At 36.4% G+C, this 26,994-nt stretch overlaps 1 protein-coding gene across 4 annotated transcripts in view; it reads left to right on the top strand.

Annotated features, from left to right (window-relative positions):
• The first annotated feature begins 6 nt into the window (after nt 1–6).
• Nucleotides 7–26,994, top strand: part of Fchsd2 (FCH and double SH3 domains 2) — a 282,704-nt gene continuing 255,716 nt past the window's right edge. For 2 of the 4 annotated variants that reach the window (XM_010603233.1, XM_010603234.1), the window contains exons 1-2: nt 7–308; nt 2,000–2,097. In XM_010603233.1, coding sequence (XP_010601535.1) covers nt 288–308; nt 2,000–2,097 — 119 coding nt within the window. In that variant the 5' untranslated portion in view covers nt 7–287. Of the gene's footprint in view, nt 309–1,835; nt 1,908–1,999; nt 2,098–26,994 lie in introns of those variants that run through there. The other 2 variants (XM_010603232.2, XM_033764200.1) reach the window with 1 other exon arrangement.

Raw genomic sequence — 26,994 nt, 5'->3', positions numbered from 1 at the left:
TCCCGGCCCCCGCCCCCTCGCGGTCTCCGCCTCCTTCCCTCACACACCCCCTGGGCCGCCCGGGCCGCAGGCCTTCTCTGTGCTCCTCCTCTCTTTCCCCACACTCACTGGATCCTGGGTTTTCCTGCTGCCCGCCGGCCTGGCCTCTGGGGCGAGTCCTCCTCCTCGGGTTCTCCTTTCACACACGCGCGCCTTCGCTCGCTGGGCCGACCCCTCCTCACCAGCCCTCCTCATCCTAGTCCTTGCTTACGCCGTCGTCAGGGGAGGATTGATGTCCCTTCAGCATCATGCAGCCGCCGCCGAGGAAGGTAGGGCGCAGCCAGGGGGTTTTGGGGTTTTGGGGTGTGGGATGCGTACGAGGAACGCGACTCGGGCCACCTCTGCGCCCCCTCCCCCTTCCCGCAGGGGGCCGTGACTCTTCTCGCCTCTGGCTTGTCACTGAGTTGCTGTTGGCGCTAGGCGGGGGACGCATTTATGAGGTGCCTTTCCCACCGAGGGGTGTCCGGAGCTGGTCTCCTCCACCGTCCTGGAGACCCCCCAGGCATTTTACAGTAGTTTCGGATGTGCGTTTGCGCGTGTGCGCCAGCATAGCAGTGCTGTCCGCTGCAAAGTGTATTCTCGGGGTGTAACGAGGGGATACGACGTGGGGGGGTGGTGGCTGCAGAGCCTTGTGCGTGTATGATTGTTTAGTCTGCACCAGGTTGGAGTCCTCCAACTGCTTGTCGCCACCCCCGCCCGTTTGCAAATTTGCAGGGAATTTTTTAGCCTAACCCGAAAGGTTGGCCTGCTTTTCCCACGGGACTGCGGAAAAGAAGTTGGACTAGTCACTGCCCTTTTACCCTAGGGGAAAGCAAATTAAAAATTGAAAGGGTCTTGCCTTTCGGCCCTCACTCCTGCCCCGCCCCCGAGTAGGGGGGCAAGGAGGAGGTGGTGCTGTCCCCAGGAAAGCAAGAACCCGGGCTTACGTGGTGTATGTCCCGCAATCTGGGCTTGGATGGCCAGGGTGGGAGTGATGGGCACTCCTGGCTTGTCAGCAGCTTCCCCGCTCCTCCCTTTGCTCGCTTTCCCAGGGGCCAAGGTTGTGTCCTTGTCCTTATAATCCAGCAGATGGATACCGAGTGTCTACTCTGGACACTGGATGGAGGCCCTTGTATCCTCCCTTTCGAATGCCTAACTCGCCCATGTCTGCTTCCTTTTCTTTCTCTTTCACAATCCGGGTTTCTCCAGTTAAATGAGTCCTTATTTTTTTTTTCCTAATATACCCCCACACCTCTGGTTAGCCCCATTCCAGCGGCCAGGATTCCATCATCCTAACCCGGAGTCCTGGGGTCCGACCTGGTGGAGCCAAGCTCTGGCCAGCTGGCATTTTCAGTTCTCACTGTTTGAAGTGGAGCCGCCACGGGGCCTGGCTTGCTGTGTTAGTTTAAAAGCCTTGCATATGCTGGAAGGTCAGTTTTGCTTTCTCCTTTGTGAGGAGGAGATTGTGATTTGATGTGCTGTCAGTGAGTGGGTTGTATCGTCCCCAGACAGTAGCTTTCTTGAAGCCATTATGAAATAATTTATGTAGTTGATTCCTGCGTATCGTTTCATGATTGTGTAAATTTTGGTTACTAGGTATTAGGTACTGTTACGCTTCCATCTCCCACCTGCACTCTGTTCACCTGTCCTGGTGGTTAAGGTCTTGAGTATTTTTTGAAAGAAACAGAAGACAGGCTCTTTTAAAACTGTAAGACCTAGCTAGATGTGTGCTGAGTTTGTGCATGAAATAGAATGATTGGCAGTTTATTTTGCAACCTTTTAATCTGTAATTTTTATACTCATATATTTTCATTCAGCCTGTTTTTTTCATCAAGGAATAAAACTAGATGAGAGTGCGTTTATGGTCTTCAGGGAGAGATGAGCAAGAGGTATATATTCTGACAAATATTAAGTGTTTTCCTTAAGAAATTTTTTGATTCATGTTGTAATAAGGCCTTCATAAATATATGGTATATTTTAGGTGAAAGTTACACAAGAACTGAAAAACATTCAAGTTGAGCAGATGACAAAACTTCAAGCCAAACATCAAGCAGAATGTGATTTGCTTGAAGATATGAGGTAAGGTTATAGTAAATAGTTTAAGAGCTTCCATATCTCTGTTTCAAAGAACCTTTCAGTTGAAAGCCCCAGGATCTGATGATGGAATTTCCTTTTGGATTTCCTGCTTTAAGGCTGTTAGAACTTTGACTCAGCTGGAAATTATAACTGGAACTAACACAATACAAACTTTTTTCCTTCAATGGAGAAACTTATAATGTGCACATACTATTATGTAAAACAAAAGTCTGTCAGTCAGTTTATAATCACTGAAGTAAAAATTCTTGTGTCTTTCCACTGAATTGCACAATTATTTTTTTATTTATTTTGGTGCCGGGGATTGAACTCGGGTCCTTGCGCTTGCAAGGCAGGCCACCTAACCACTGAGCTAAATCCCCAGCCCTACAATTATTTATTGACCTTAACAATTTTACACAGATTTTTAAATTGACACCTGTGATTAGTGGCCAATTTTTTTGGCTGAACTAGTTAACTCCAGATGATTATATGCTAATTATGTACTGTTTGTTAAATATGACAGTTACCACTTTGAATATTTAATTTGGTGAATAACTATGATCATATTTTGTTATTAAAATTACATATTTAAAAAATTACATATATTTGTAGTTGAGCTAACTTTGAATATAATAAATAAAATACTGATATTGTAAAAATGAGTGTCTTAAGCTGGGTTTGGTGGCACATGCCTGTAATCCTAGCATTCTGCAAGGCTGAGGCAGGAAGATTGTGTTTGAGTCCAGCCTGGGTAATTTAGTGACTTAGCAAGATTCTGTCTCAAAGTGAATAAGGACTGGAGATGTAGCTCAGCATGAAGGCCCTGGGTTCAAATCCCCAGTACTGCAAAAAAAAATTTTTTTTTTCTTTATAGTAGGAAGTATGATTTATTTTATGGACGGAAATGCCATTTATTTTAACAATCCCATAGTAGAAACTGACACTTCAACAAATATTTCTGGAAAGGATGGAAGATACTTTGCCTGCTGAAATAGAGCAGCTGCAGTTCTTATTCTCTTTACTAATATAGTTATCAAATTGCCATTGGGCCTGTAAGCCTCCTCAGTTGCCTGTTTTCATTATGGCATAGTAACTTCACATTTACGTTTTCATTAAAAGTATTAACTATATGTTGTTATACGTTTTTGTTATATACTTCTTTCTCTTTCTCTCTGTGTGTGTTTGCATGTGCATATATTACTGGGGATTGAACCCAGGGCTTTTGCACTGATCAACATATGCAGTTGTGGTCCTTCCACCCCCTTTACTTTGAGACAGGGTCTTGCTGAGTTGCCCAGGCTGGGCTCAAACTTCAAATCCTCCTGCCTCAAACTTTGAGTGCTTAGAAAACAGATATACACTACCATGCCTAGCTGCTGAGTACCTTCTTTTAGGGTTTCTGATTAAGGTATATAAATCTGCCTTATCAATCTTGGATATACCAGGATTGTCATTTTTTCTGCCTGAAAAGTACTCTATTTTGATTTTGTGTTTATTTTCTCTTTCTCCCTTACTTTTTTATTTGTAATTTTCTTATGTGTACAGGACTTTTTTTTCCTTCTCCAGTACTGGGGATTGAACCCAGGGTCTTCACACTTAGTTACAACCCTAGCCTTAAAAAAATTTTTGTTTTGTGGCAGGTCTTGCTACGTAGTTCAGGTTGGCCCTGAACTTGCTGTGTAACCCAGGCTGACTTCGGACTTATGTTCCTCCTGCCTTATCCTTGAGTGCTGGAATTACAGGTGTGAGCAGGGATTTTTTAAAAAGTAGTTCTGGTCATTGAACCCAGGGCCTCTTTCATGTTAAACGCATGCTTTACTGCTTAACCACATCCCTAGCCCTTAGAAAGAAGTTTTTAGATTTAAAAACTCCTGTACAGAATATCTGAAACTCTTCATCTGGTTAAGCATGATTGATTGATTGACTGAGCTCAGGACCTTGCGCTTGCAAGGTAGGCACAGTACCACTGAGCTAAATCCCTGGCCCTGGTTAAACATAACTTTGAACATCTGTTAAGTGTACCAGTATACTTTAATAGAAATCTAGATGAAGATAGTAATCAATTTTCAGAATCGTTTCAGGAAGACAAAATTATAAGTGAAGATTCTGTGTGGGGTATAGGTCATGGGTAATTAAATCCTACTGATTGTTTTTTCTAAAGACTTCTTGATTACATTCTTTTTTGTTTCTTTTGATACTGAGAATCGAACTCAGGTCCTTGCCCTTGCGAGACAGGATGCAGTGCCATTGAGTTAAATCCCCATCCCTACATTCTGTTTTCTTTCTCCTCTTGCCTGCACTTTGATATAGGAGGCTAAGGTCAAGAATATGGACATTGGCATCCATCAGTCTTAGGTTCGTGTCTAGGCCTTGTCACACTTTTATGTGTGCTTACTTTTAAAAAATGACTTAATCTTTCTAAACTTCAGTTTTCTCTTTTGTAAAATGGGGCAATAGTGGTGGTCACTCTTAAAAATGGAGCAGATCAATTGATAGTGGATTTAGACATAGCATAGGTTAAGCTAAGTTGATGTAGATTGTTACTCCTGCTACTGCTCTTTAGTTGTATTATTGCTGATCCATCGCATTCTGTTTACATTATTATAGTAATATCCTAATTATCACAGCAGTGTCTTCTGTCTCCCAATCTGTTCTTTTTAATCTGTCTTCCACATTGCCACCAGTTAGTTATTGGTTGATTTTCATTATCTCTCAGTTCTCTCTGATCTTCTGGGTAAAGGTCAGACACCTTGTCATAGTTTACATGGCTCTTTTCTGGCTTACTTACTAGTGTTTCAAATCCATGCATTCATCCTCTTTATTTCTTCTGTTGTGGCCACTTAGGGCATCTGCTTGTTTGTGTACTCTGTATTTGTGATTTTATTTTTGCTCTTCCCTTTGTCTTTTGATACCCTTCCTCCCACTTTTTCACCTGGCAACTTAAGTTACCACTACCTCTGGAAGTTAATTGTTCTTTGTGATCTCAAAGGAATTTGATTTTGCATATACTTCTGGCTTTGAATTTAGAAGCTAAGTCTTACCCAGTTTGTATCTTTGTACCCTTTGTTTGGGATGGTAGAATTACCCAATGAATATTACTGGATATATTTAAATTTACCTGCTTTGTTCTTGGTGAGATATTTTATAAATTCTCATTGTAGGTGACTGTAGGATAATCTGTTGAGCTTGTATTACACTTTGATTCATGTAGACACTTTTAAATATACTGTGCTATTTGAGGTAGAGTATATCTCTATTTATATACAAAATGTAAATGCGGAGATTGAAGTTGTTTAAGGATTAACAGATTATTTTAAAAGAAACAATGTGCCCTTCTATTCATTTCATTGCCATATAGTTGTGAATAGATTATTGTATTATCTGCTAAAACATGAGGTTAGCTCTCCCTGTTCCACTGCCTTAAGAGCTTTAATTCTTAGTGTTTGCTATGGCTCAAATAGACCTTAGAGTTTGATACATTTTATGAAATAAGGTGGCCATAGCATGTGTTACCAAATATTACTACATAGTTCAACTTTGTGGAAACAATGATTTTTTTTTCCTCTCTTACCGTACAGAGCAAATGAGGTTCTAAAATTTTTCTTTGGTTTCATGCAATGGAAAAAGCTATACATTCTCTTTGTGGAAAAATACAGTACTGTACCTTATGTACTGTTACAGCTGTCTATGAGTATCTTGTATTGGTTTTTCTTTTTTTTTGGTATGCGGATCGAACTCAGATCCTTGCGCTTGCGAGGCAAAAGCAGAGACAGGGTTTGACTTTGTAGTTCAGGCTGGCCTTAAACTCGGTGTGTGGTCCAGGCTGGCCTCAGATGCATAGCAGTCCCCTTGACTCAGGCTCTTGAATGCTAAGATAAAGGCATTCACTTCCACACCTGTCAGAATAATTGTTTTATGCTGCCCATGAACTCAATAAGCATGTAAAATATACCTCAAATAAATAAGGTTATTGTTCATCTTTTAAAAATTCTTAAGGCCAGGCCTTTCCTATACATGCTATATTGGTTATATACATAAATTTGATTACATTAATAGAAATATTTGAAACTGACATTCAGTTGAGCAGGAACACCTCCAAGTTATCTTTTTATTTTCTCTTTATTTTTTAGTGCTGCAAATTGAACCCATTTTAGTATGCTCTACTACTGAGCTACATACACAGCCCCTTCCCAATTTCAAACATGTTACATTGAGGCAAATTGGTAAGTTGACTTCTAAATTGATTAAGCATAAGCAAGCAACTGTTTGTGGGTACAGAAATGAGCAAAGCCAAGCTCTGTCTTTTGCAGATTACACTCTACAGAGTGCTTTAAACTAGGTCCAACATTTTTACCTTCATTTAAGCTGTAACAGTCCTGAAAATCTATGAAAGCTCTATTCACATGAATGTATCCTTCAGCATTCCATTTCAGTAAAATTAGAATATATGTGTATATATGTATGTAAACAGTATGTACTATATATTTTAAAATTTAGTGACAATAACAAAAGTTGACTCCCAGAATCCATTCAAAGCATTTGAAGATAAGGAAATTCCAGCTGAAGAAGCTTTTCTGTTTGTCTGCTTTCTGCATCTTTGAGGAGCACATGCTTTTCACTGAGGAGCATAGCAATAAAAAAATAGTATATGATAAAAAAGTTAAGATCTGTATTTTTAGAAATTTTTTTGGTACCGGGTATTGAACTCGGGTCCTTGTGCTTGCGAGGCAGGTGGGGGAACCACTGAGCTACATCCCTGGCCTAAGATCCTTATTTCTATTTTTGAATCCTAAGTTTTGATTTTTTAGTAGTAAAGTTGTGTGAGCTATAGTAATCAAGAACACTGTAGTTCAAACAAAAGTAAAATTATTTAATATTACTAATTTGCAAAATATTGCTTATAAATAAAGTTGCACATAAAATTAAATCTATTATCAGTTCAGAAGTATGAAAAGCTATTTAAAAGCACAGGAATTTTCACTTCAAATCCTTACAAAGTGTAAGTGGCTTTCTAAGAATATGCGTTTTTAATGTGTCATGTTGTGGCAAATAGTAGGTATAGCTTCGTTGTTATGTGTCTTTTTAGATGTTGAACATGGTCATGAAAATTTCTTTAGAGATGAGAGTATGGAAATTTTAGTTCCATCTGATTTTCTTTTAATCCTGATTTATAGCTATCATGATAAACTTTTTTTTCTTAAGCTGATATGGAAGAAGCTCTGTTTTCATGAGGTGACTTGAAAGATGGGTCTCAAAGCAGTCACTTCACTCCCATGTAGCTGTGAATAGAATACTGTTGAGATGTTTCTGATTTGTTTTCTTTTCTTTCCTTTTTTTCCTTCAGTGATACATATTGAGCATGTCATATGAAAATCTGAAATTGTCCACTAAAAAGGTTGAGCATATGCAAATATTAAAAAATTGGAAAAACTCTGAAATCTGAAATACCTCTGGTCCAAAGTATTTCAAGTAAGGGATGCTCAGCCAGTAATACTGAGTTGAAAGTAGAGACTTGTCTGCTCATGGTATTCATGATGTTAGCTGCATTGAGGAGGGAGATATAGTTTGTCTGGCTCTTCTAATCTGTCCTAGCAAGTGGGGTGACATTTGGAAAAAAAATCATAAGAAAGCCTAGTATAGGGGTTCATGCCAGCAGTGCCAGCACTCTAGGAGCCTGAGGCAGGTGGATCACAGGTTTGAGCCCCGCCTAGGCAATTTAATGACTTAGCAAGATCCTGTTTTAAAGCGGGAGGGAGAGAAAAAAAAGACTGGAATGTAGTTCAAAGTGAAGGTCCTGGGTTTAATCCCCAGTAAACCGCCCCCCCATTATTAGCAAGCTTTGAATTTGGGCTTTAAAATGTGTTACATTGATAGAATCTGCCTCCATTTCTCTTTACTTTGCAGTTCCCACTACTTCCCTAGACTTTCTCAAAGCTCCTTACCTTTCCCTCTGCCACTTTTATGCTCAGTTGAATTCACCCAGTAAGTTTAATGGGTTTTTACTCTTTTTTTTCCTGGATTGAACCCAGGGCCTTGTGCATTCTAGTCCAAGTGCTCCACTACTGAGCTGTGTCCCCAGCCCCCCCCCCTTTTTTTTTACTTTGCGAAAGTATATTGATATATTGCTAAGGTTGGCCTTAAACTTTCAGTTCTCCTATTTCTGCCTCTCAAGTAGATGGGATTATAGGAGTAGGTCACCATGCCTGGCTGACTTGATTCTTAAGAAATGAGTAGTAGAGAAAAGTTTTTATGACTTTAAAAAAATAGTTAAAACACAAATGTATAAAAGATTAAGCTACAAACACAAGAGTTTTATGATGGATGTAGCGAGAGTTCTCATCCCTGTCCTTATTTTCAGGAATTTTGAGGGCAGGAAGCCAACTATAGTAGTTTGTTTCCTTTACTCTCCTCCACTTCTATAATTCATTTCTTCCAGAAATTCATTGGGAAGCTGGTGTACTGGGAGCACAAGTACAAGAAAGATAAACTCATTTGTTGTTAATCAAGGACATTCCATGCTTTGGGAGGTTTTTTACTGATGCATTTCCTGTTGACTTTTGCTGTCAGCACTAGAAAAATGTGCTTTATTTTCTTTTTAGTTTATTATTTAATTTTTTTCTCTCTTTGCTTTTCAAAGCCTCTTACCAAGTAAATTTTCTAATTTCTAGAGCTTGTGTCCTTTCCTTCTTAGTATTGCTTGTCCTTATTATGTGCTAAGGAAGAAAAATTTTTTGTTTTTTGTTTTTTTTTGCAGGGACTCAGAATGTAAAGTACCTTCTTAGCAGACATTTTAAGGATATTATTATATAATGCGGAAAAGTTATAGAACCTTATATAGTATCAGGTGATACTATGATTTTTTTTTCATAGATGACATGAAACATCATTTTGATGAGGATTCTAAATTATTTTTTCTGATTTCTAGACTGTGAACTTTCCTCTACATTTGTGTTTCCCAAGCTTTTGTCCAAGGAATTCATTATGGGTCTTGTATTTTTAAATACTTTCCTTCTCAAAATGTATACTATTAATCAGTATATTTTCTTTCTTTTCTTTCTTCATACATTGATCTGTTAGTCAGCTATTTGTTTCAGTGCTAGGGGTTGAGCCCAGGGCCTCACTCTGCTAGGCTAGTGTTCTATCTATCACTGGGGCTGTAGCTTCATCAAGGCGATTCTTAGGTGTGTTATATTTAGCGAACCACTAAGGTTAGTGGAACAAATGAGGACTTTGAAGGTAGACCAGATATTGAAACCTGGTTCTGCCACTTATTAGGTAGGTAATCTTGGACATTACAAAGCTCCTCTGAACCTTATATTTCATATTTATAAAAAAAGGTTGTTAATGTTTACTTTTTTTACTTTTTAAAAAGTTAAATGAGGTATGTGAAATGCTAAACATGGTAGGTATTCAGTATCAATAGCTACAATTACTAGGGGAACTTGAAGTCTTTGAAGAAAATTGTCTTATTCAAGATAACTGTTTCAACAATTATAAGCACTTTTTTTTACATTCTTCATATTTGTTAGATGAAAACGCATCTTAGAGTTGCTTTTGATGAACTCTTAAGTGATGAAGTTGTTATTGTATCTAAGTGTGTAGAACTGAATAGGCAATGGCAGGATTGAAAAAAATCTCAGCGATAATAGAATATAAATGTTGAATCATTTGAGCTTTTGATAACATGGAAGATGATAATATATGGAAAAACTTGTATATTAATGACTGACTTAAAAAAGTGATTCAGAAGTGAAAAATGTAATTCAACTCTGAATGTAACCATTTTATGAACCAGTTAATTTTATCTTTTTTCTTATACATAAGAGTAAGATGTGCTAAAACTGACTAAACCAGTTTAAAAGAGCTCTTTTAATAAATGTAAATAAAAGTGTAAGTGATAAGATATTGTATCAATTTAATTGGCATTTGTATTTCTTAGACATAAAAGAATTGTGTTGAAGTCAGTGGTGTTGATGGTGAAAGCCGAAAATAGGATATTGGCTTCTGACTCAGGTCTTTTTTCATTTATTTGCCAATCATTACTGCTTCTCAATGTTCTTTCAGATTAAAATTTAGCAGCAATGTAAATCTTGTGAGGGAGAATTGTTTTAGATTGAGGGCCACAGTTCTTAACTTTTTTTGTGAGAGAATAAAAATTTGTTAAAAATAAAAAATAAGATGGACTTCAACGGATTAAATGAATTTAAAATTTAAATATATGTTCCTGTATTATGGTCAGTTATTGGGGGTTGACAAAGAAGGATATGCATATGAGGCAGAGGAGGAATATAGTTTGAGAGGGCCTATTTAATAAAATAAATCTCTTAAACGTGTGTGTGTGTGTGTGTGTGTGTGTGTGTGTGTATGTATATGTATATTTTTTTGGTACGGGGATTGAACTCGGCACCTTGTGCTTGCGAGGCAGGTGGTGGAACCACTGAGCTAAATTCCTGGCCTTCTTAAAATATATTTTTATTGGTGCTTTGTTTATAAAATACTGAATTTCATCATAGCACTTTTATACATGCGTGTAATAAGAACATATCCATCTTCCCATTGCATTCCCTTACACCTCCTTCCTCTCCCTCTTATTTCCCTTCTGTTAATCTAATGATACTCTCCCTTCTACTTTCATGCATTTTTTTATTCCACATATTAGGGAAAACATAAAATACTTGTCTGAGTCTGGTTTATTTCACTTTTCACTACTGCAAAGTTCAATCAGAAGATACCTCTGCCTATTGTGATTTAATGGTTTATTAGCATATATGCCATAACTCATAGATACTTACTTACTTCTAAGGTTTAAAATTTGGTGTTTTAAAAATTTGCACGGGATAGTCATTGTAACCCATTGCAAGTGAAGTTATTTTATGATTTACAGACTTGAATGGAGGAGATTCTCCTGAGCCAAGTGGTAAGGGGTAGTAAAGTCACCACAAACATTGAGAATAGATAAATTGAATAATTTTTGTGTGCACTTTTCCTTGACCTGGTCTCTCTAACCACCCTTGACAGATAAATATGAGAGATAAAAGGTGATCTGTGTGGTAGAATTGGAACAAGAACTGTGTAGAGGTGAACCACCTTGGTAGGAAGCCTAGAACTTAGTCTTTTATTAACTGCATCAACTGTGGACACAAATCACTTTAAGTTCTTTGAGCCTCATGTTTGTCAACTTTAAAAATGATAATAATTATAATACCTTATGGGTTTATTTTAATAATTAAAGTAATGCATGTAAAGTGCCTCTTGCACAACATGTAGAATGTAATAGATGCTCTGTGAATTTATGAGGCTGTAATTTTGTTAACTAATTGAGAGTATCAAATAAAAATTATGGCCTGCAACTTATCTAAAGACATAACCTCTGGGTTAAGAAATGTAATGAGCCTCAAAGATAAACTGCTCAAGTGATGCTGAAACATCTCTTTCACCAAAGTTGGCAGTCCTCGGTACCTTCCATTTTTCTACATGTTAGTAATGAGCATTCTCATCATTGCTGGATGGCTTCTGCAGCTCCAGTCATATTTTCATGTAACAATTCCATGCAAATGAAGAGGAAGGAAAGACAATTAGCTCTTAGGCAATTTCCCCCTGCCTCCCTCCCTTAAGCTAGAAAGTTTTTATCAGAAATTTTTCTAACAGATTTTCCCTTATACCTTATTGAAGTGAATTTGCTTCTTATGCCCATGCTTGCCTAGCTGTAAAGGAGGCTGAGAAGGTCTTTTTGGAGGTGGATCTTTGCCAAGAAATAAGGTAATGGTGGCCCAGTTTGTTGCATGGATTCATTTCCAGTTTATTCATTTTTGGTTCTTGTCAAAGTATTTAAAAATGTGTTAGGGTTAGAATATGAGGGATACTGTTGGAATTCCATCTGTCCCAAGCATAGAAATCATTAAAAAAATTTTTTGGTCTCATTTATAGTTCATGCTGGTCTTGAACACACTGTGTAGCCTAGGCTGGCCTAGAACTTGTGGCGATCCTCCTGCCTCAGCCTCTCCAGTGCTGGAATTACAAGCATGCATCATCATGCTCGGCATCCAAATCACTTTGAATTCAGCATCTTAGGTTAAGAGAACTTTGTTTTTATTTTTGTTTTGCAGTGCTTGGGATTTGATTCAGGGCCTCCTACATGTTGGTCAGGAAACAGATTTTTTTGTTTGCCACAGGGAGTAGGCTAAGAGGCCAGTTGCCTCTTAAGATGCTTTTCTTAGGAATATAGGAATGGTTAAAAGTCTTGTACTTCTGGTCATCTGAATTTGTAGAAGTCGTGGTCTAAGGGCCCTGAAGGCAATTGTGAGTTTTTTTTACTTATTAAGTGAGAAGTGAAGTGGCTAAACTAAATAAAGGGAGGGATAAATAAGAGTTAGACTCATCCCTGGCTGAATAGTTGCCCTAATAATTGAGAATTGGGAGTTTATTCTTGAAGTATAAAATCTGAGACCTTTTACCTGAGGAGTTCTGTTTTGGCAAATTGGTGTTTTTCTTTGTAAATCCTTCAAATTTCTCATGTTTCTTGAAATCCTACAAATGTTATTTTATGTTGTTGATGTCAGTCTTTAGGATTACCTGATGTAGAACCAGAAGTTTGTTTTATAAGTCTGGAACGGGCTGTTGGCTTTTCAATGAATGATTTGGGAATTAGGCACAGAATCTTGTAACCCTGTCCTTTGCTCAGTGTTGCAGATTTCTTGTCATGTGTTGTCAGGACTAATCTATAGACTCTTAGCTGATGTTTTTGTTTATTTCATTTTATGTTCTTGATGAATTCCTTGGGCATGCTTTATTTTAATATTCCATTTGATCTCCTTTTTGGTATTCATGTCTGAATCTCTCTTGTCATCCCAATGTTTTGTTTTATGAGCTTTGAAATAATCCTAATTTATAAGAAAATGTTATTTTTAGTGTTATGAAAACTGCCATGTCTGTAGTCCCACAGGAAACAATTGGAATATGTATGTCCTCTGGATTATATTTTAGTGGTATTTGTTTTTCCTCCCATTGGGGGATAGAACATGGGGCTGGGATAGAGACTTTTTCTTGTATACCATTTTTTGTATGTTTTGAATTTTGAACTGTGTGAATATTACCTATTCTATTAAAATTAAGTGATTCAGTAAATATTATTAAATGTTTTATTGCATGTCTGTTATACCTAACAGATACCAAAAAAGTTTACATTAGTTGAGTGCTGTCATCCCAGTTACTCAAGAGGCTTAGGAAGATTATAGGTTGAAAGTTGGTCATACCTTTGTCTTCTGGCCTTCAGTGTTTCTCTTGAAAAGTCAATTATTATTTATGACTTGTTCACATCTATGTAGTGTTTCTCTCTCTCTGATAACTTTCTTCCTGTTGTTATTTTCTTAGGTAGTGCTAGGGATCGAATCCAGGGTCTTTTACAGTCTTGCTTTCTAGGTAAGTGGTCTTTCACTGAGGTGCAGTCCTAGCTTCTCTGATAGCTTTTTAAATCTTTGTCATGGTTTTCTATAGTTTGAGTATGAGATGACTAGAATGGTGTCAGTAATTATCTTGTTTGGGACTCACTGATTTTTGGATCCATAAATAGATGCTTTTCAAACTTGGGAAACTTTTCGCCTTAATTTCTTTAAACATTTTTTTTTCCTGCTTCTTTTCCACTCTTCATCCTTGTTGAACTTTCAGTTCCACATACATTAAACTGTTTCATGATATTCTTTGTTTCTCAAATCAGAAAATCTTCTGTTGATCTATGTTCTGGTTCATTGTTTTTCTTCTGTGGTCTTGTCTGCTGTTGAGTATATCCAATGAAATTAAATTTTCATTTCTACTATTGTATTTTTAAATGACCCAGCATATTTGTAGCTATTTTAAAGCTCTTGGCTGCCTATTCCAACGTTGGTAATGTTTTATTGTTTTGCCTTCTAGGATTGATTTTATTTTATATTGTGATAAGTCTATTTAGGTTTTGTTCTTTGTTATAGAACTTGTCCTTTAGTGTGTGACCTTTCTGAAGTTTCAGCTGAATTGCCTGAAGGGTGCCCAGTGTCCATTGGAATGTCTATATTCTGAACAGACTGAAGTTCCAACATTTCCACCAGAGAACTGCCTCTGGTATCAGTTCAGGTCTCAGGTATGCAGCAGTGACTCTTGGCTGGACCTTATAGGTCCTGCCCTGATATTTTTTAGCCCAGCCCTCACCCAAAGGCACTCAAGGAACCCCCATGCATACTTTGGGAGCTAACCCTTTGGCTAGTTGCCTCCTCTCAGGTACCCTGTCTTATATAAATTTGAGCTGTCCATTAGCCCACAGTTGTGATCTCTTCCATCTCAGTTCATTGGGACCATCATGCTTGGCTATCTCCGTGTGATGGTACTGGGAAAATGTGAACATAGATCATGCCTTCTGTTCTGCCTGTTGTACAGTACCTGAGAATAGTAGACATGTATTTTTTTCCAGTTTTTATAGATGTTATATGGGAAGGGAATGCCAGTGTGGTATCAGTTATTTCATCATGTCTAGGAATGGAAGTCTATTCAAGTATATTGGAGAAAGATATTTAAATGTTTAATTAAGATTATTTGTACATATGTGATATCTACATAATTTTAGTCCTCTACTTTTGGATGTATTAGATTATACCCTTTGGCAGAGATTATGCACATAATATGTATACATTCAATCACTTGTAATTTTGCGTAAAAAGATTATCTCACTATGGCAGAGAAATTTTAAAAACAACTTTGTTGAGATATAATTCACATTTCATGCAGCTTAACCACTTAGTATATGTATCTTTTAAAACCTTTTAGTATATTCAGAGTTGTGCATCTATTACTTATAATCAACTTTAGGACATTTTTATTACAACAAAAAGAAACCCTGAACCTCTTTGTCATCTTCTCCTACCTCCCCAGTTGCCCAAACCTAGGCAACAACTGATCTACTTTCTGTCTACAGATTTGCTTATTGTAGGCAATATTTATTTATATAAATAAAATCATATAATATGTGGTTCTTCATGACCAGCCTATTTTACTTAGTTCATTTTCAAGGTTAATTAATGTTGTAGCATCTAAAGTACTTCATTGCTTTTTATTATTGAATATTGTAGCACCGTGACTGATGTCTTTATTCATATTTTTGTACATTTATGTAACCATTTTTTTGTTATAAATTTTTCTTTTTCTTTTTTTTTTTTTGGTACCGGGGATCAAACTCGGGTCCTTGCACTTGCAAAGCAGGTGCTGAAACCACTGAGCTAAATCCCCAACCCCTGTTATAAATTTTAAAAGTAAAACTGATAAATCAAACATATCTGTTTAAATGGCTGCTTATACTGTATTTGCTGCCAAATCACCACCACCACCACTGTCTCTATTGGTCTCTATTTCTGGCCCAGGCAATAATGTGCAGATTCAGTAGCCCTTGTCTGAAATGTTTGAGAACAAAAGTGTTTTGGATGTTGCTTTTAGATTTTAAAATATTTACATATATGTTATTTTATATATAAAATGAGATAACAGTATTTTGGGGATGAGATTTGAGTCTAAGCATGGAATTCACATTTCATATACTGTATACTTTATACACATAGCCTGAAGGTAATTTTATATACTACTTTTAGTGCACTTCCTTTTTTTGTATATGTTTGTGTGGTCCTGCAGAGGTAAACATTTTACTGCTGAGCTGAGCTGTATCGTTAGCCCTTTTTAGTTTTTGAGACAGGGACTCACTAAGTTGCCTAGATGGCTTCAAACTTGCAATCTCCTGCCTGAGCCTCTTGAGTAGCTGAGGTAAATTATAGGTGTGCACCACAATACTGGCCATCTTACTTACTTCTTAGAGTTTTAAAAAAATATTTCAGATTGTTAGCTTTATTTGAAATGCTTTCTCCAATTTGTTTTTCAACTTTGCTTTTTTTTTAACCTAAAAAAATAAATTCTAGGTTGCAATATACTTAGGACACACATCTAAAAAGCATAATGATCTGCTAATTGAAAATAAAGCAGTGAAATTCTCTAGGAAACACTATGAAGAAAATGATACTACATTATTATTAGGTAGAATTGAAGTCTCATCATTAGTGGTGATAAAAATACTTAAAGATAAATGGAATAATCATTCTATACATTCAATAAGCAAGATTTATCAACCTAATAATATGTATCTAAAATATAAAAATAAAATTCTTAGGAGAAATTGCAAAAGCTATAAACGTAGGAGGAGATTTTAGGATACCTCTGATTATCTTTATTATTCTCCTTCCCTCCCCTCCCTTATTTCCCTCCTTCCTCCCCTCCCCCTTTTTGTCTCTCTCCATTCTCCTCCCCTCCCCTCCCCTCCTCTCCTCTTCTTCTCTTCTCCTCTTCTCTCTTTTCTTTTCTTTCATGGTATTGCTCTTATTTTCTGGAATTTCTGTGCTCAAATAATCTCTTGCCTCAACCTTCTGAGTAGCTTGGATTATAGATGTATGCCACTTCCCCTGGCTTTTATATACCTCTTGCTGAAATTGATATATTAAACAATTTTAAAAATTAACAAGATTTTAATTCTGAGTGGAGTACATTGTTTCGTGTTTATAATTTCAACTACTCAGGAGGCTGAGGCAGGAGGACTGCCAGTTTAAGGGAGCTTGTACAACATATCCAGACTCTGTATCCTTAAAACAACAACAAAACAAAGCAGATTTGACTTCTATAATAAGCTTAATGAGTTACAAACATAAAGATTTCTATATCCAATAGAGAGCAAAAATGAATTCTTTTAAAATAGGAAAATGATCACATTTATTAGACTATAAATGAAATTTCAGCAAACTATGTATGATTCCATATGTATCAAATCCTAGAACAGTCAAAAACTAATATGTGGTTGAAAGGAATTAGTACAATGTTTTCCTTGAAGGTTAAAGGTAGTTATTGACTAGAAAGTTGTATCAGGGAACTTTCTGGGATATTGTCATTCTGTAGTCATTGGCAGTACTGGGGATTGAATTATGTCTCCAGCCCTTTTTTATTTTTTATTTTGTCACAGGGTCTTGCCAAGTTGCTAAGCCACCCAGGTTGGGCTCAAGAGATACTTGTCATTCTATATCCTGATAGGCTTTGGGTTACATGGATTGTATATTTATCAAAACTCAGATAAACACATAATATGTATATATTCAATCACTTGTAATTTTGCATAAAATGAAACTCAGACTTTTGTTAATATTCATGTTAAAATAAGTAAGGGGAAGACTACTGCTACAATATTGCTTTAACCACTCCAATTATTTAACTACAGAGTGACTAAAAATTGCATATTTTCCATTAATTTTTCTAATATATATTTTATATAAAATATATTAACATAAAATGACATAAAATGAATTTTATCAAATTTATTCAGTATAAAAAGAGTGGTTGAAATGATACCTGCCCAAGGGACGTTTGGGATAGTACATAAACAAACACACTGCCTGAGTGACTCTCCGGGAAGCAGTTAAGTGGTAAAGGCACCAGAAATAAGATGGATTAAGGGATTGCTAGAGAGATGGATAAAGCAAATGCATATTTGATAAAGCAAATGCAGTAAAATGTTATGACAGAATCTAGGTAGTAACTATGTGGGTATCAACTGTAAAACTCTTTGTTATTTGTTTGAAAAATTTCACAAGCAGTTCTTGAAGCTTTCCTTTCATCTCCCTGCTTGCATTTGAACACAAAACCGAACTACTGCTAAAAAGTAGAAATCATAATGAAAATGACAGTGAATGTTCTATATAACAAAGCTTGTAGGGTGGAGGCTGCAGGTATAGTTCAGTGGTAGAGCATGTGCTTAGTATATGTGAGGCCCAGGGTTCAACTCCTGGTGAATACACATAAATACAAAATGTGTAGGGTATGGGAATTTATACTTTTTTAATGAACTTGTTAGGAAATAGGAAATACAGAAGATTAGTATTAAATTAGTGTTAAATACCAACAAATTGTAAAAATAACAAAATACACCTTAAAAAAGTAAAGGGGCCAGGGATTTAGCTCAGTGGTGCCATGCCTGCCTCATAAGTGCAAGGTCCTCAGTTTGATTACTGATACCAAAAAATGGAAAAAAAAAGTATTAGGAAGGGAACAATAATAAAAATCAGGTGGTACTATATATGGTAGTGTTTAAAACCTATTGCAATTATTGTACTTAGTGCTGGTACCTTAGAAGACCTCTCTCATTAAAATTAAGGATAAAACAAATACATGTGTGATGGTTAATCTTATGTGTTAAACTGGCTATGTTGTAGTACTCGGTTAATCAAATATTAATTTTATGTTACTGTGAAGGTATTTTGTGAATATGAATAAATTTATGATTTCCGTGACTCAGTTGATTTTAAGTAAAAGAAATTACTCTCTATAGTATCTGAATGTCCTATAAATCTGAAAGGTGTTAGGAGCAAAACTGATGTTTCTGAAAGAAGAAATTCTGCCTCAAGATTATAGTGTTAACTCCTACCTTTGAGTTTCCAGCTTGCCAGACTGCCTACAGATTTCAGACTCATCAGCCCCCACAAATGCATGAGCCAGTTTCTTGAAATAGATCAGTCTCCCTCCCTTCATTTGTTCTAGAATTGAGGATGTTATCAGTCAAGGTTTTTCAGAGAAACGGTACAAATGAGGGGAGGGAGACAAACACGTGAAAAATACATGCATATAGAATTTTAAAAAGACATACAATTCTCATCATTTAAAAACTAGTGAGATTTTCTGGGTGGATTCATCTAAGAATAAATATCAAATAAGGAAACCAGTAAAAATTTGAAGGGTGTTATAGTAAATCAACATTGCTTGTATACTCTAGAAACCACCAAGCATAAAAATAATAGGAAAATGATCCCATCTGTAAGGGCAATAATAAACACACTGAATAGTAAGGATACCCAAAAGCAAATCCTAAATACTGTGCCAAGACTTTATGGACAGAGTTAAAAAGTACTCTGTGAAGGTTACAAAAAAAGACCGAATTAATGTATAAATACTGTGTTCATGGATGAAAAAGCTTTGTATTAAGGTAATAATTCTCTAGCTTTTAAGTTTAATTTGATTCCAATAAAAACATCAGAAGACTTTTCTCATCAAATTTGTAGAACTAATTCTAAATTTCATTTATAAGAGTAATCCAGGAGCAGCCAAGACAGTTCTAAAGTATCAGGTGTTTAGGAGACATGCCTTATCAAATAAAAACTTGAAGTGCTTTACTGATGGGGATGATTACTGTTTTACATAACAGTGTCTGTGGCTCAGTCAGTCCATCATTAGACTGCTTTAAAATGAATGTATTCTGCTTAAATGTATGAAACTATATTATATAATTTAGATTTTCGTCACTGATTACTCTAGCTCTCGCTTTAAATTAGTAAAGTTTGTGCTTTTTTTTTCTTTTCTGTTTAGAGTAAAGCTATAATACCTTGTGTGCTGTTTAATTGTACCAGGTGTAAAGTGTACATAGTGTTTCTCACTAATGCCAAGCATCAAGCCAAGTGAACTGGACTGGAATTACACTGATAGTCACTAGCAACTATCTTATAACCTGCATTTAAAATGAGTTCTGGGCACAGTGGGGACATGTGACTGTCAGACCCTTTGGGGGCTGTTTAATAACATAAAACATGTCATATTTTTGTTTTAGCACTTGCACTGTTATTATTTACTAGGATCTTAGGTAGTTTGTTTCATGCATTGCAAAAGTAAAAGATACAAGAGTGCTTTTAAAAAATTTAAAAGCTATTAACAAACCACCTCTGCAGGATTACTTGGTTCTTGGAGCTGTTAGACAAATAACATGTCAAGTTAAAATACAAGTTATTCAGCTTATAGATTAAATTCAGTGTAATTCCAATAAAATTGATGTAATTAGATTTAATATTGAAAATAAATTTCCATAAATGTAAAATGACTTGTTTTCAAGCCCTTTCTTTTCCTTTTCCTTTTTTTTGGCATTTCTTTTTTCTTGAAAAGTATTTTTTTTTGCTTGAAGAAATAGTATCTATATTTTATAAATAGATTTTATGTAAATTTATTTCAGTTTGATTGAACTATGTGGCAGCATAAAGCTTAGGACAACAAAGATGTCTAAGAAAGATATATAGAAATGTAAATATTTTATTTTATTTTATTTTTTGGTACCAGGGAAATGTAAATATTTTAAATGATCATATAGTTAACAGTAAGATGCTGCTTTGAAATGTGGAAGATGGATATTTATTTGGTCCAGAATAGAGATTCAGGTAATGATTTCAGATGAAACACCTAAAGTAAGCCTAACCCAATCTTATAAAAATGGAAGCATGCTGTTTTCTGAAACAATAAACCAGAAAATGCAAAATTTTAGTGTTTGGTAGGTTCTGAAGAAGTATTACTTCAAGGGATAATACTAATTATTTTTGCATTTACCTCTTATGTCTTATTTTTTCCCTAACCATATTGAGGTACTGTATAATTTTATATACAGTACAGTTCATCTATTTTAAGTGTATATAGTTAGAGTTGCTTTTTTTTTTGGTACCGGGGATTGGCCTTGTGCTCATGAGGCAGGTGTGGTGCCACTGCACTAAATCCCCAGCCCTCAATTTGTTTTTAATACTTGTGTATTCTATAGTCAAGTGATCACCACCATACTGAACAAAAACATTTCCATCATCCTAAATATTTTTGCCTTTGATGCTTCTGTCTCAGCTAACTACTCATCTTTGCTTTCTATAATTGTGTCTTTCCTAGAATTTTATATAAATGGAATTATACATTGAAGACTTTTTTTTCTTTTAAGGGATGTTTGAGACAAAGTCTTACTATGTATTGTAAGGTACTTTGAACTTGCTGTGTAGCCCAGGCTGGCCTTGTATTCAAGATTCTCCTGCTTTAGCCTCCTAAGTGCTGGGATTACAAGCATGAGCTACCACACCTGGGTTGTGTTTGACATCTTTACTCAATGTACTTTGTCAACGTAGTGGTTTTGAGATTTATCTCTGTTAACATATATTACTATGTATTTTTAAAATTGCTAAGTAGTTTTCCATAGTAAATGTATGTGTTAGTCTGTTTTGTGCTGCTGTAACAGAATATCAGTGACGAGGTAATTTAAAAGGAACAGGAATTCATTAGCTCATAGTTCTGGTACCTGGGAAATCTCAAGATCAAGGCGCTGGCGTCTGGTAAGAGCCCTCTAGATACATCATGTGGCAGAAAGGCAAAAAGGAGAGGGAAGGGGACCAAGCTCACCCTTCTATAATAACATCAGTTCCTACCCATGAGTGTAGTGCCATTGGGACTGAGTCACCCCCTTAAAAGTCCTGCTTCTTATACTGTTGCAGTGGCAATTAAATTTCATCATGAGTTTTGGAAGGGACAGGCACTCAAACCATTGCAAGTTCTGAAAAACTGCAGTTTAGTCGTTCATCAATTGATGGACATCTTTTTGGTTTCTGTTTTTGACTTAAAAATAATGCTGATGGGACGGGGATTTAGCTCAATGGCACCATGCCTGCCTTGCAAGCACAAGGTCCTGAGTTTGATCCCCTGTCCAATAACAGTACTGCTAATAATAATGCTGTAAGCATTTGGGTGAAAATCTTTGTATACACATATGTTTTAATTTCCCTTGGATAAGTGTACCTAAGAGTCTTAAGTGCTGGATCTGTTGACATAATTTTGTTAAATTTAAAAGAAACTACCAAAATTATTTCCAAAGTGGCTTTACCATTTTGCATTCTTCTTAGCAATATATCAGCATTCCAGTCATGTCTCATCCTTTTTATCAACACTTGGTGTTGTTAGTTTTCTTAACTTTAGTTATTCTAGTAATTGTTAGTGGCATTGTGTCTTGTTTCATTTTTGAATTTCTCTGATGACTAGTCATATTAAGCATTGCTTCATTGTTGTGGAACATTTGGGTAATTTTTTTCTGTAAACAAAAAGTCTAGCTGGGTATGGTAGTGCACACTTTAATCCCATCACTCAGGAGGCTGAGGCAGGAGGATTGCTGTGAGTTCAAGGCCAGCTGGAGCTATATAGTGGGTTCAAGGCCACCCTGAACTACATAGCAAGACCCTGTTTCAAAAAACAAAAAGTCTATTTAGATATTTTGTTCATATTTAAGAATTTGAATTGTTTGACTTACTGTTCAGCAGTAAGAATTTTCAAATATATTCCAAATACAAGCCCTTTGCCAGATATGTTTTATCCCCTAGTCTGTGGCTTGCTTTATTGTTTATTAAATATATCTTTTAAAGAATAAAATTTCCAAATATTGATGAAATTTAATTTCATCAAAATTTCCTTTTATGGTTTGTGCTTTTATGCCTTGTTTTAGAGCTTTTTAACTATTCCAGTGTTGCAAAGTTTTCCCCATGATTTCTTTTAATAATTTCAGCTCTTATACTTAGTTCCTTAAGGTATAAAGTTAGCTCCAGTTTCTTCAGGTAGCCTCATTTGTTAAATGGCCATCTTATACCTATTGTACTTTTGCTGGAAATCATTGGCATTTGTTTATATTTTTGATGTAGTACATTTAAACTGTTGTTTTTTCTTTGTTGATTTTGCTTTTGGTGTCCCATCTAAGAATCCAGTGCCAAATCCAGGGTAATGAAGATTTACCCTTATTTTAACAGTTTTATAGTTGTTACATTTAGGCCTTTAATGCATCTTGAGTTATATTTGGAATGAAATAGGTGTTTAACAATTCTTTTGCATGTGAAATACTTGTTGTTCTTGTACCATTTGTTGAAGAGACTATTTTTTGCTAATTGTATGATCTTGGTTTTCTGTACTGTTTTCTTCCATTGAACAATATGGTTAATCAGACTTCACAGACATACATAGAACACTCCATCAAACAAAGCAGTTTTCAAGTATGCATAGAACATTCTTTAGGATAGACCGTATATTCAACCATAAATAATCGTCAGTAAGTTTATAGGGACCAACATTATACAAGGCATCTTTTCTGCTCACAATGAAATGAAGCTAGAAATCAATTAATAGAAAAATTAGAAATTTTACTAACATATGAAAAGTGAACACTGTGGTGGAATAACTAATGATCAACTTGCAATGGTCAACTTGGAACTGAGTCAGTGTAGTTCTGGGCATGGAAGACCCACCTTAGGATTGTTGCCAGTGGTATAAAAAGAGAACTGGAGGGAAAGATCATGTGTTGTTGATTTTCCTGGGGAAGATTGCCGTGGCTGGTTTTCCTCATGTGAACTTGGCTGTTCTGGAGGAGCTTGGGTCCTTGCTGTCACAGAATGGTTGCTGTTCTTTGTTTGTATTTTTTTGGTACCGGGGATTGAACTCGGGTCTTTGTGCTTGCAAGGCAGGCGGCAGAACCACTTAGCTAAATCCCCGGCCCTGGTTGCTGTTCTTGTCAGGGGAGCTCTGAGTTTTGCCTTGAGTGTTGCTTTGTGGCTCCAGTGCAGATCCCTCAACCTGGTTGCACAGATCCTTTATCCTACTGGCACAGGCTTTCTAGCTTCCACCATTGGCCGCTGGGCCTTCCTGGTGCAGATCGTTGATAATGGACTTGCAGGAGACATTGCCGTGGGCTTTAGGTCTTTGACTGGACTTATGGAGAACATTGCCTTGGGCTTGTAGGCCTTTAGCTGGACTTGAGCAGAACATTGCCATGGGACCCAGGCCCTTGGCTGGATTCTTTGGGTCTCTTGTGTGTGGACTTCTCTGCATTTGACTTCTTCTGTAAATATTATAAAATAATTCTATAAATCATGTGTCCTGTATTAAATCTATGCCCTTGAAAACCCTGACTATAAAAACACATTGCTAGACAACTAATGGATGAAAGAAGAAATCACTAGGGAAATTAGAAAATGCATTGAGACAAATGAAAATAAGGATACAGCATACCAAAACTTGTGGTATGCTATGAAACTAGTATTGAGGGGAGAAATTTATAGCTGTAAATTACCTGTGTTAAGAAGGACAAAAGGAGCCTAGGCTTAGTGGTATATGTCTGTAATTCTAGCACTTGGGAGGTGGAGGCAGGAGGATTGCCATGAGTTCAAGGCCCGACTGGGCTACATAGTGTGCTCAAGGCCAGCCTGAACTACATAGTGAGACTCTGTCTTTAGGGGGGGAAAAAAAAAAAGAGAGAGAAAAGAAGAAGTCAAAGAAGAAACTACTCAGTTCAACAAACTAAATTTATACCTTAAAAACAAGAAAAAGAGGAAACTGAATTCAAAGCCATCAAGAACAAAATAATAAAGGTTAGATTAAAGATAAATTAAATCAAAATAGAAAAGCAGTAAGGAGAATCAGTGAAACCGGAGTTGATTCTTTTAAAAGATCAGCAAATTGACAAACCCTTAGTTGATATAAGCGAAAGAGATGATATGAAAATAACTATAAACAGACAATAAAGTTTAGATATTACTACTTGATGGAAAAAGAATTGTAAAGAGAATACTTTGAATGATTTTATGTAGTAAATTAGATAATCTAAATGAAATGGAAAAATGTCTAGAAGTACACAAATGAAGCTCTCAACAGAACTTTACTAAATATAGATATTGAATCAGTAATCAAACAGCCTCCCAGCAAGGGTAAGTCTAAGACTAGATGGCTTCACTGGTGAATTCTACCAAAAAGCTAAACACTTAACACCAGCCCTACTCAAACACTTCTAAAGTGAAAGAGGAGGGGTCCTTTTTAACATATTTGATGAGGCCATCATTGCCCTGATAATCAAAATCCAACAAAGATATCAGAAGAAAACTATGGACCAAATCCCTTAGGAATATAAATGCATAAATAAGAAAGCACTGTACCAGGAAACCAATCCAACAATACTGTAAAATGATATGCACCATGACCAAATGAAGTTTATACCTTGCAGTTAAAGGTAGTACATATTTCTTGTGTGTTTGTGGGTGTGTGTGTGTGTGTGTGTGTGTGTGTGTGTGTGGTACTGGGCATTGAACCCAGGGCCTCACTCTACCAAGGAGATTCCCAGCTCTGCCAAGATGGGACAAGTGAAGAAAATCAGTTAATGAAATAATACCACATTATAAGAACAAAGGAAAAAATGATGATCTCAGGGGCAGAAAAGCATTTGATAATGTTCAGCACTCTTATCATAAAAAGACTCAGCAAACTAGGGAGAGAAAGAAATGTTAGTTGGGCATGTGGCACATGCCTTTAGTCCTAGCTGCTTGGGAGGCTGAAGCAGGATTGCCAAGTTCGAGGCCAGCTTAGGCAACTGTCTCCAAGTAAAAATAGAGGGGAGGGGATTTCACTCAGTGGTAGAGCACTTGCCTAGCATGTGCAAGGCCCTTGGGTTCAGTCTTCAGGGCCACACATGCATCAAGAGAAACTTTTCCTTGGCATGTCAAAGAACATACCTGTTAAGTCCACAAATAGCATCATACTAAATGGTCAGAGACTGGAGCTTCCCTCAAGATCAAGAAGACAAAGATGCACATTATTACTGTAACTTGACATTTATGATTCTATCTAGAAGTTGGATTTGCTCCTATTTTAAAATTAGGTTTAAAAATTCATTTGAAATATTTGGTTACATATTGTATTTGTTCCTTGACAGCATTTTTCTCATGTGTGTGTTTTGTCTACCATGTTTTTCCTGTTCCTTTTTCTTTAGGAGGAGGAAAGGATCTTGTTTCCTCCTTTTTGATTGATTCTTTTTGAAAGAGGAAGTTTTCTCCTGTAGCACTTTTTAGGATATCATGTGGTAGTAGCTCAAGGTTAGTTACTGTCTTTCATGTTTACAGTTAAGTTTATTTATGAGCAATTTATGTTGCATGTTGAGAGTTTTAAGCTCCTCAGCCAACCAGTGAAGATTGGCTAAATCAACCAGTGAAGCAGGGCTGAAGATGCTATCAGCTCCTCTATCTTTCCACCACACCAGCAGCCCCTTTCTGCTGGCCTGGCTTGTTTGTGTGATTCCTAATTTAGTTCTGTCTCTTCTACTTCTTTAAACTATGAACAGGAAAGCTCCCTCTGAGAGACCATGTTCCCTGTTTTTGTTGTTGTAAATGCTGAATTTAAGTTTTGTGTAACCTCAGGAGGTTTGCTGCAAGAAGTATACTCTTCTTTCCTTTTGAATTTTGGAATCTCATGTCTTATCTTTTCCTTTATTCTCCAAGTTGTCTCCCTTTTGGCATCTTTTCCACTTAAATGTTACATGTCTCCTGTTCTTACTGGAGATCATATTTCTTACTCTGTTGCTTTTAGGTGGTTTCTGAGAAAAGAGATTTTGACTTTTCTCTCATTTAAAACACAAGTATTTAAAGCATTTTTTTGTTAGTGCTTTGTATATTAATTTAGGCAAACTGTTTAAACTGGATCAACTTTATAATTACAAACTATGGAATGGAGTGTTTTTAACTTATTTAACAAATCCTTTTATGGCATTTGCCATGTGCCATTTTTTCCTATCAGTCACTTTTGAATGTGTACTCATTTACTCCTCAGTAATCTTATGAGATAGGTATTCTTTTCATCTTCATTTTTTGGGGGGGTACTGGGGGTCTAACTCAGGACCTTGTGCTTGCAAGGCGGGCGTGGGGCCACTGAGCTAAATCCCAACCCTTTTATTTTCATTTTATTGATAGGAAACTGAAACATAATTAGGAAAATTAAGTTGGGTAAGGGCACCTAATTGATAAAGCAGAACTCTTTCTACTTCTCATTCTATGATTATAGCATTAGTGGGTCTTGCCATTACTTGTTTATGCTTGATACTGATGAATCCATGGAGAGTCTATGTCTCATTCATTTTTATGTAGGCATACCTCGTTTTAGTGCTTTCTTTTTCTTTTTTCCCCCTTTTTTCTTTATGACGTATAGGGGATTGGACCCAGGGCCTTTGCACTGAGCTATATCCCCAGGCTTTTACTTTTTTTTTTTTTTTTTTTT

This window comes from Fukomys damarensis, unplaced genomic scaffold (genome assembly GCF_012274545.1).
Source record: "Fukomys damarensis isolate Sample0158 unplaced genomic scaffold, DMR_v1.0_HiC HiC_scaffold_16, whole genome shotgun sequence".
NCBI lineage: Eukaryota > Metazoa > Chordata > Mammalia > Rodentia > Bathyergidae > Fukomys > Fukomys damarensis.
Note: the sequence above shows the minus strand (reverse complement) of the source record. Positions and strands in the feature narration are given on the sequence as shown.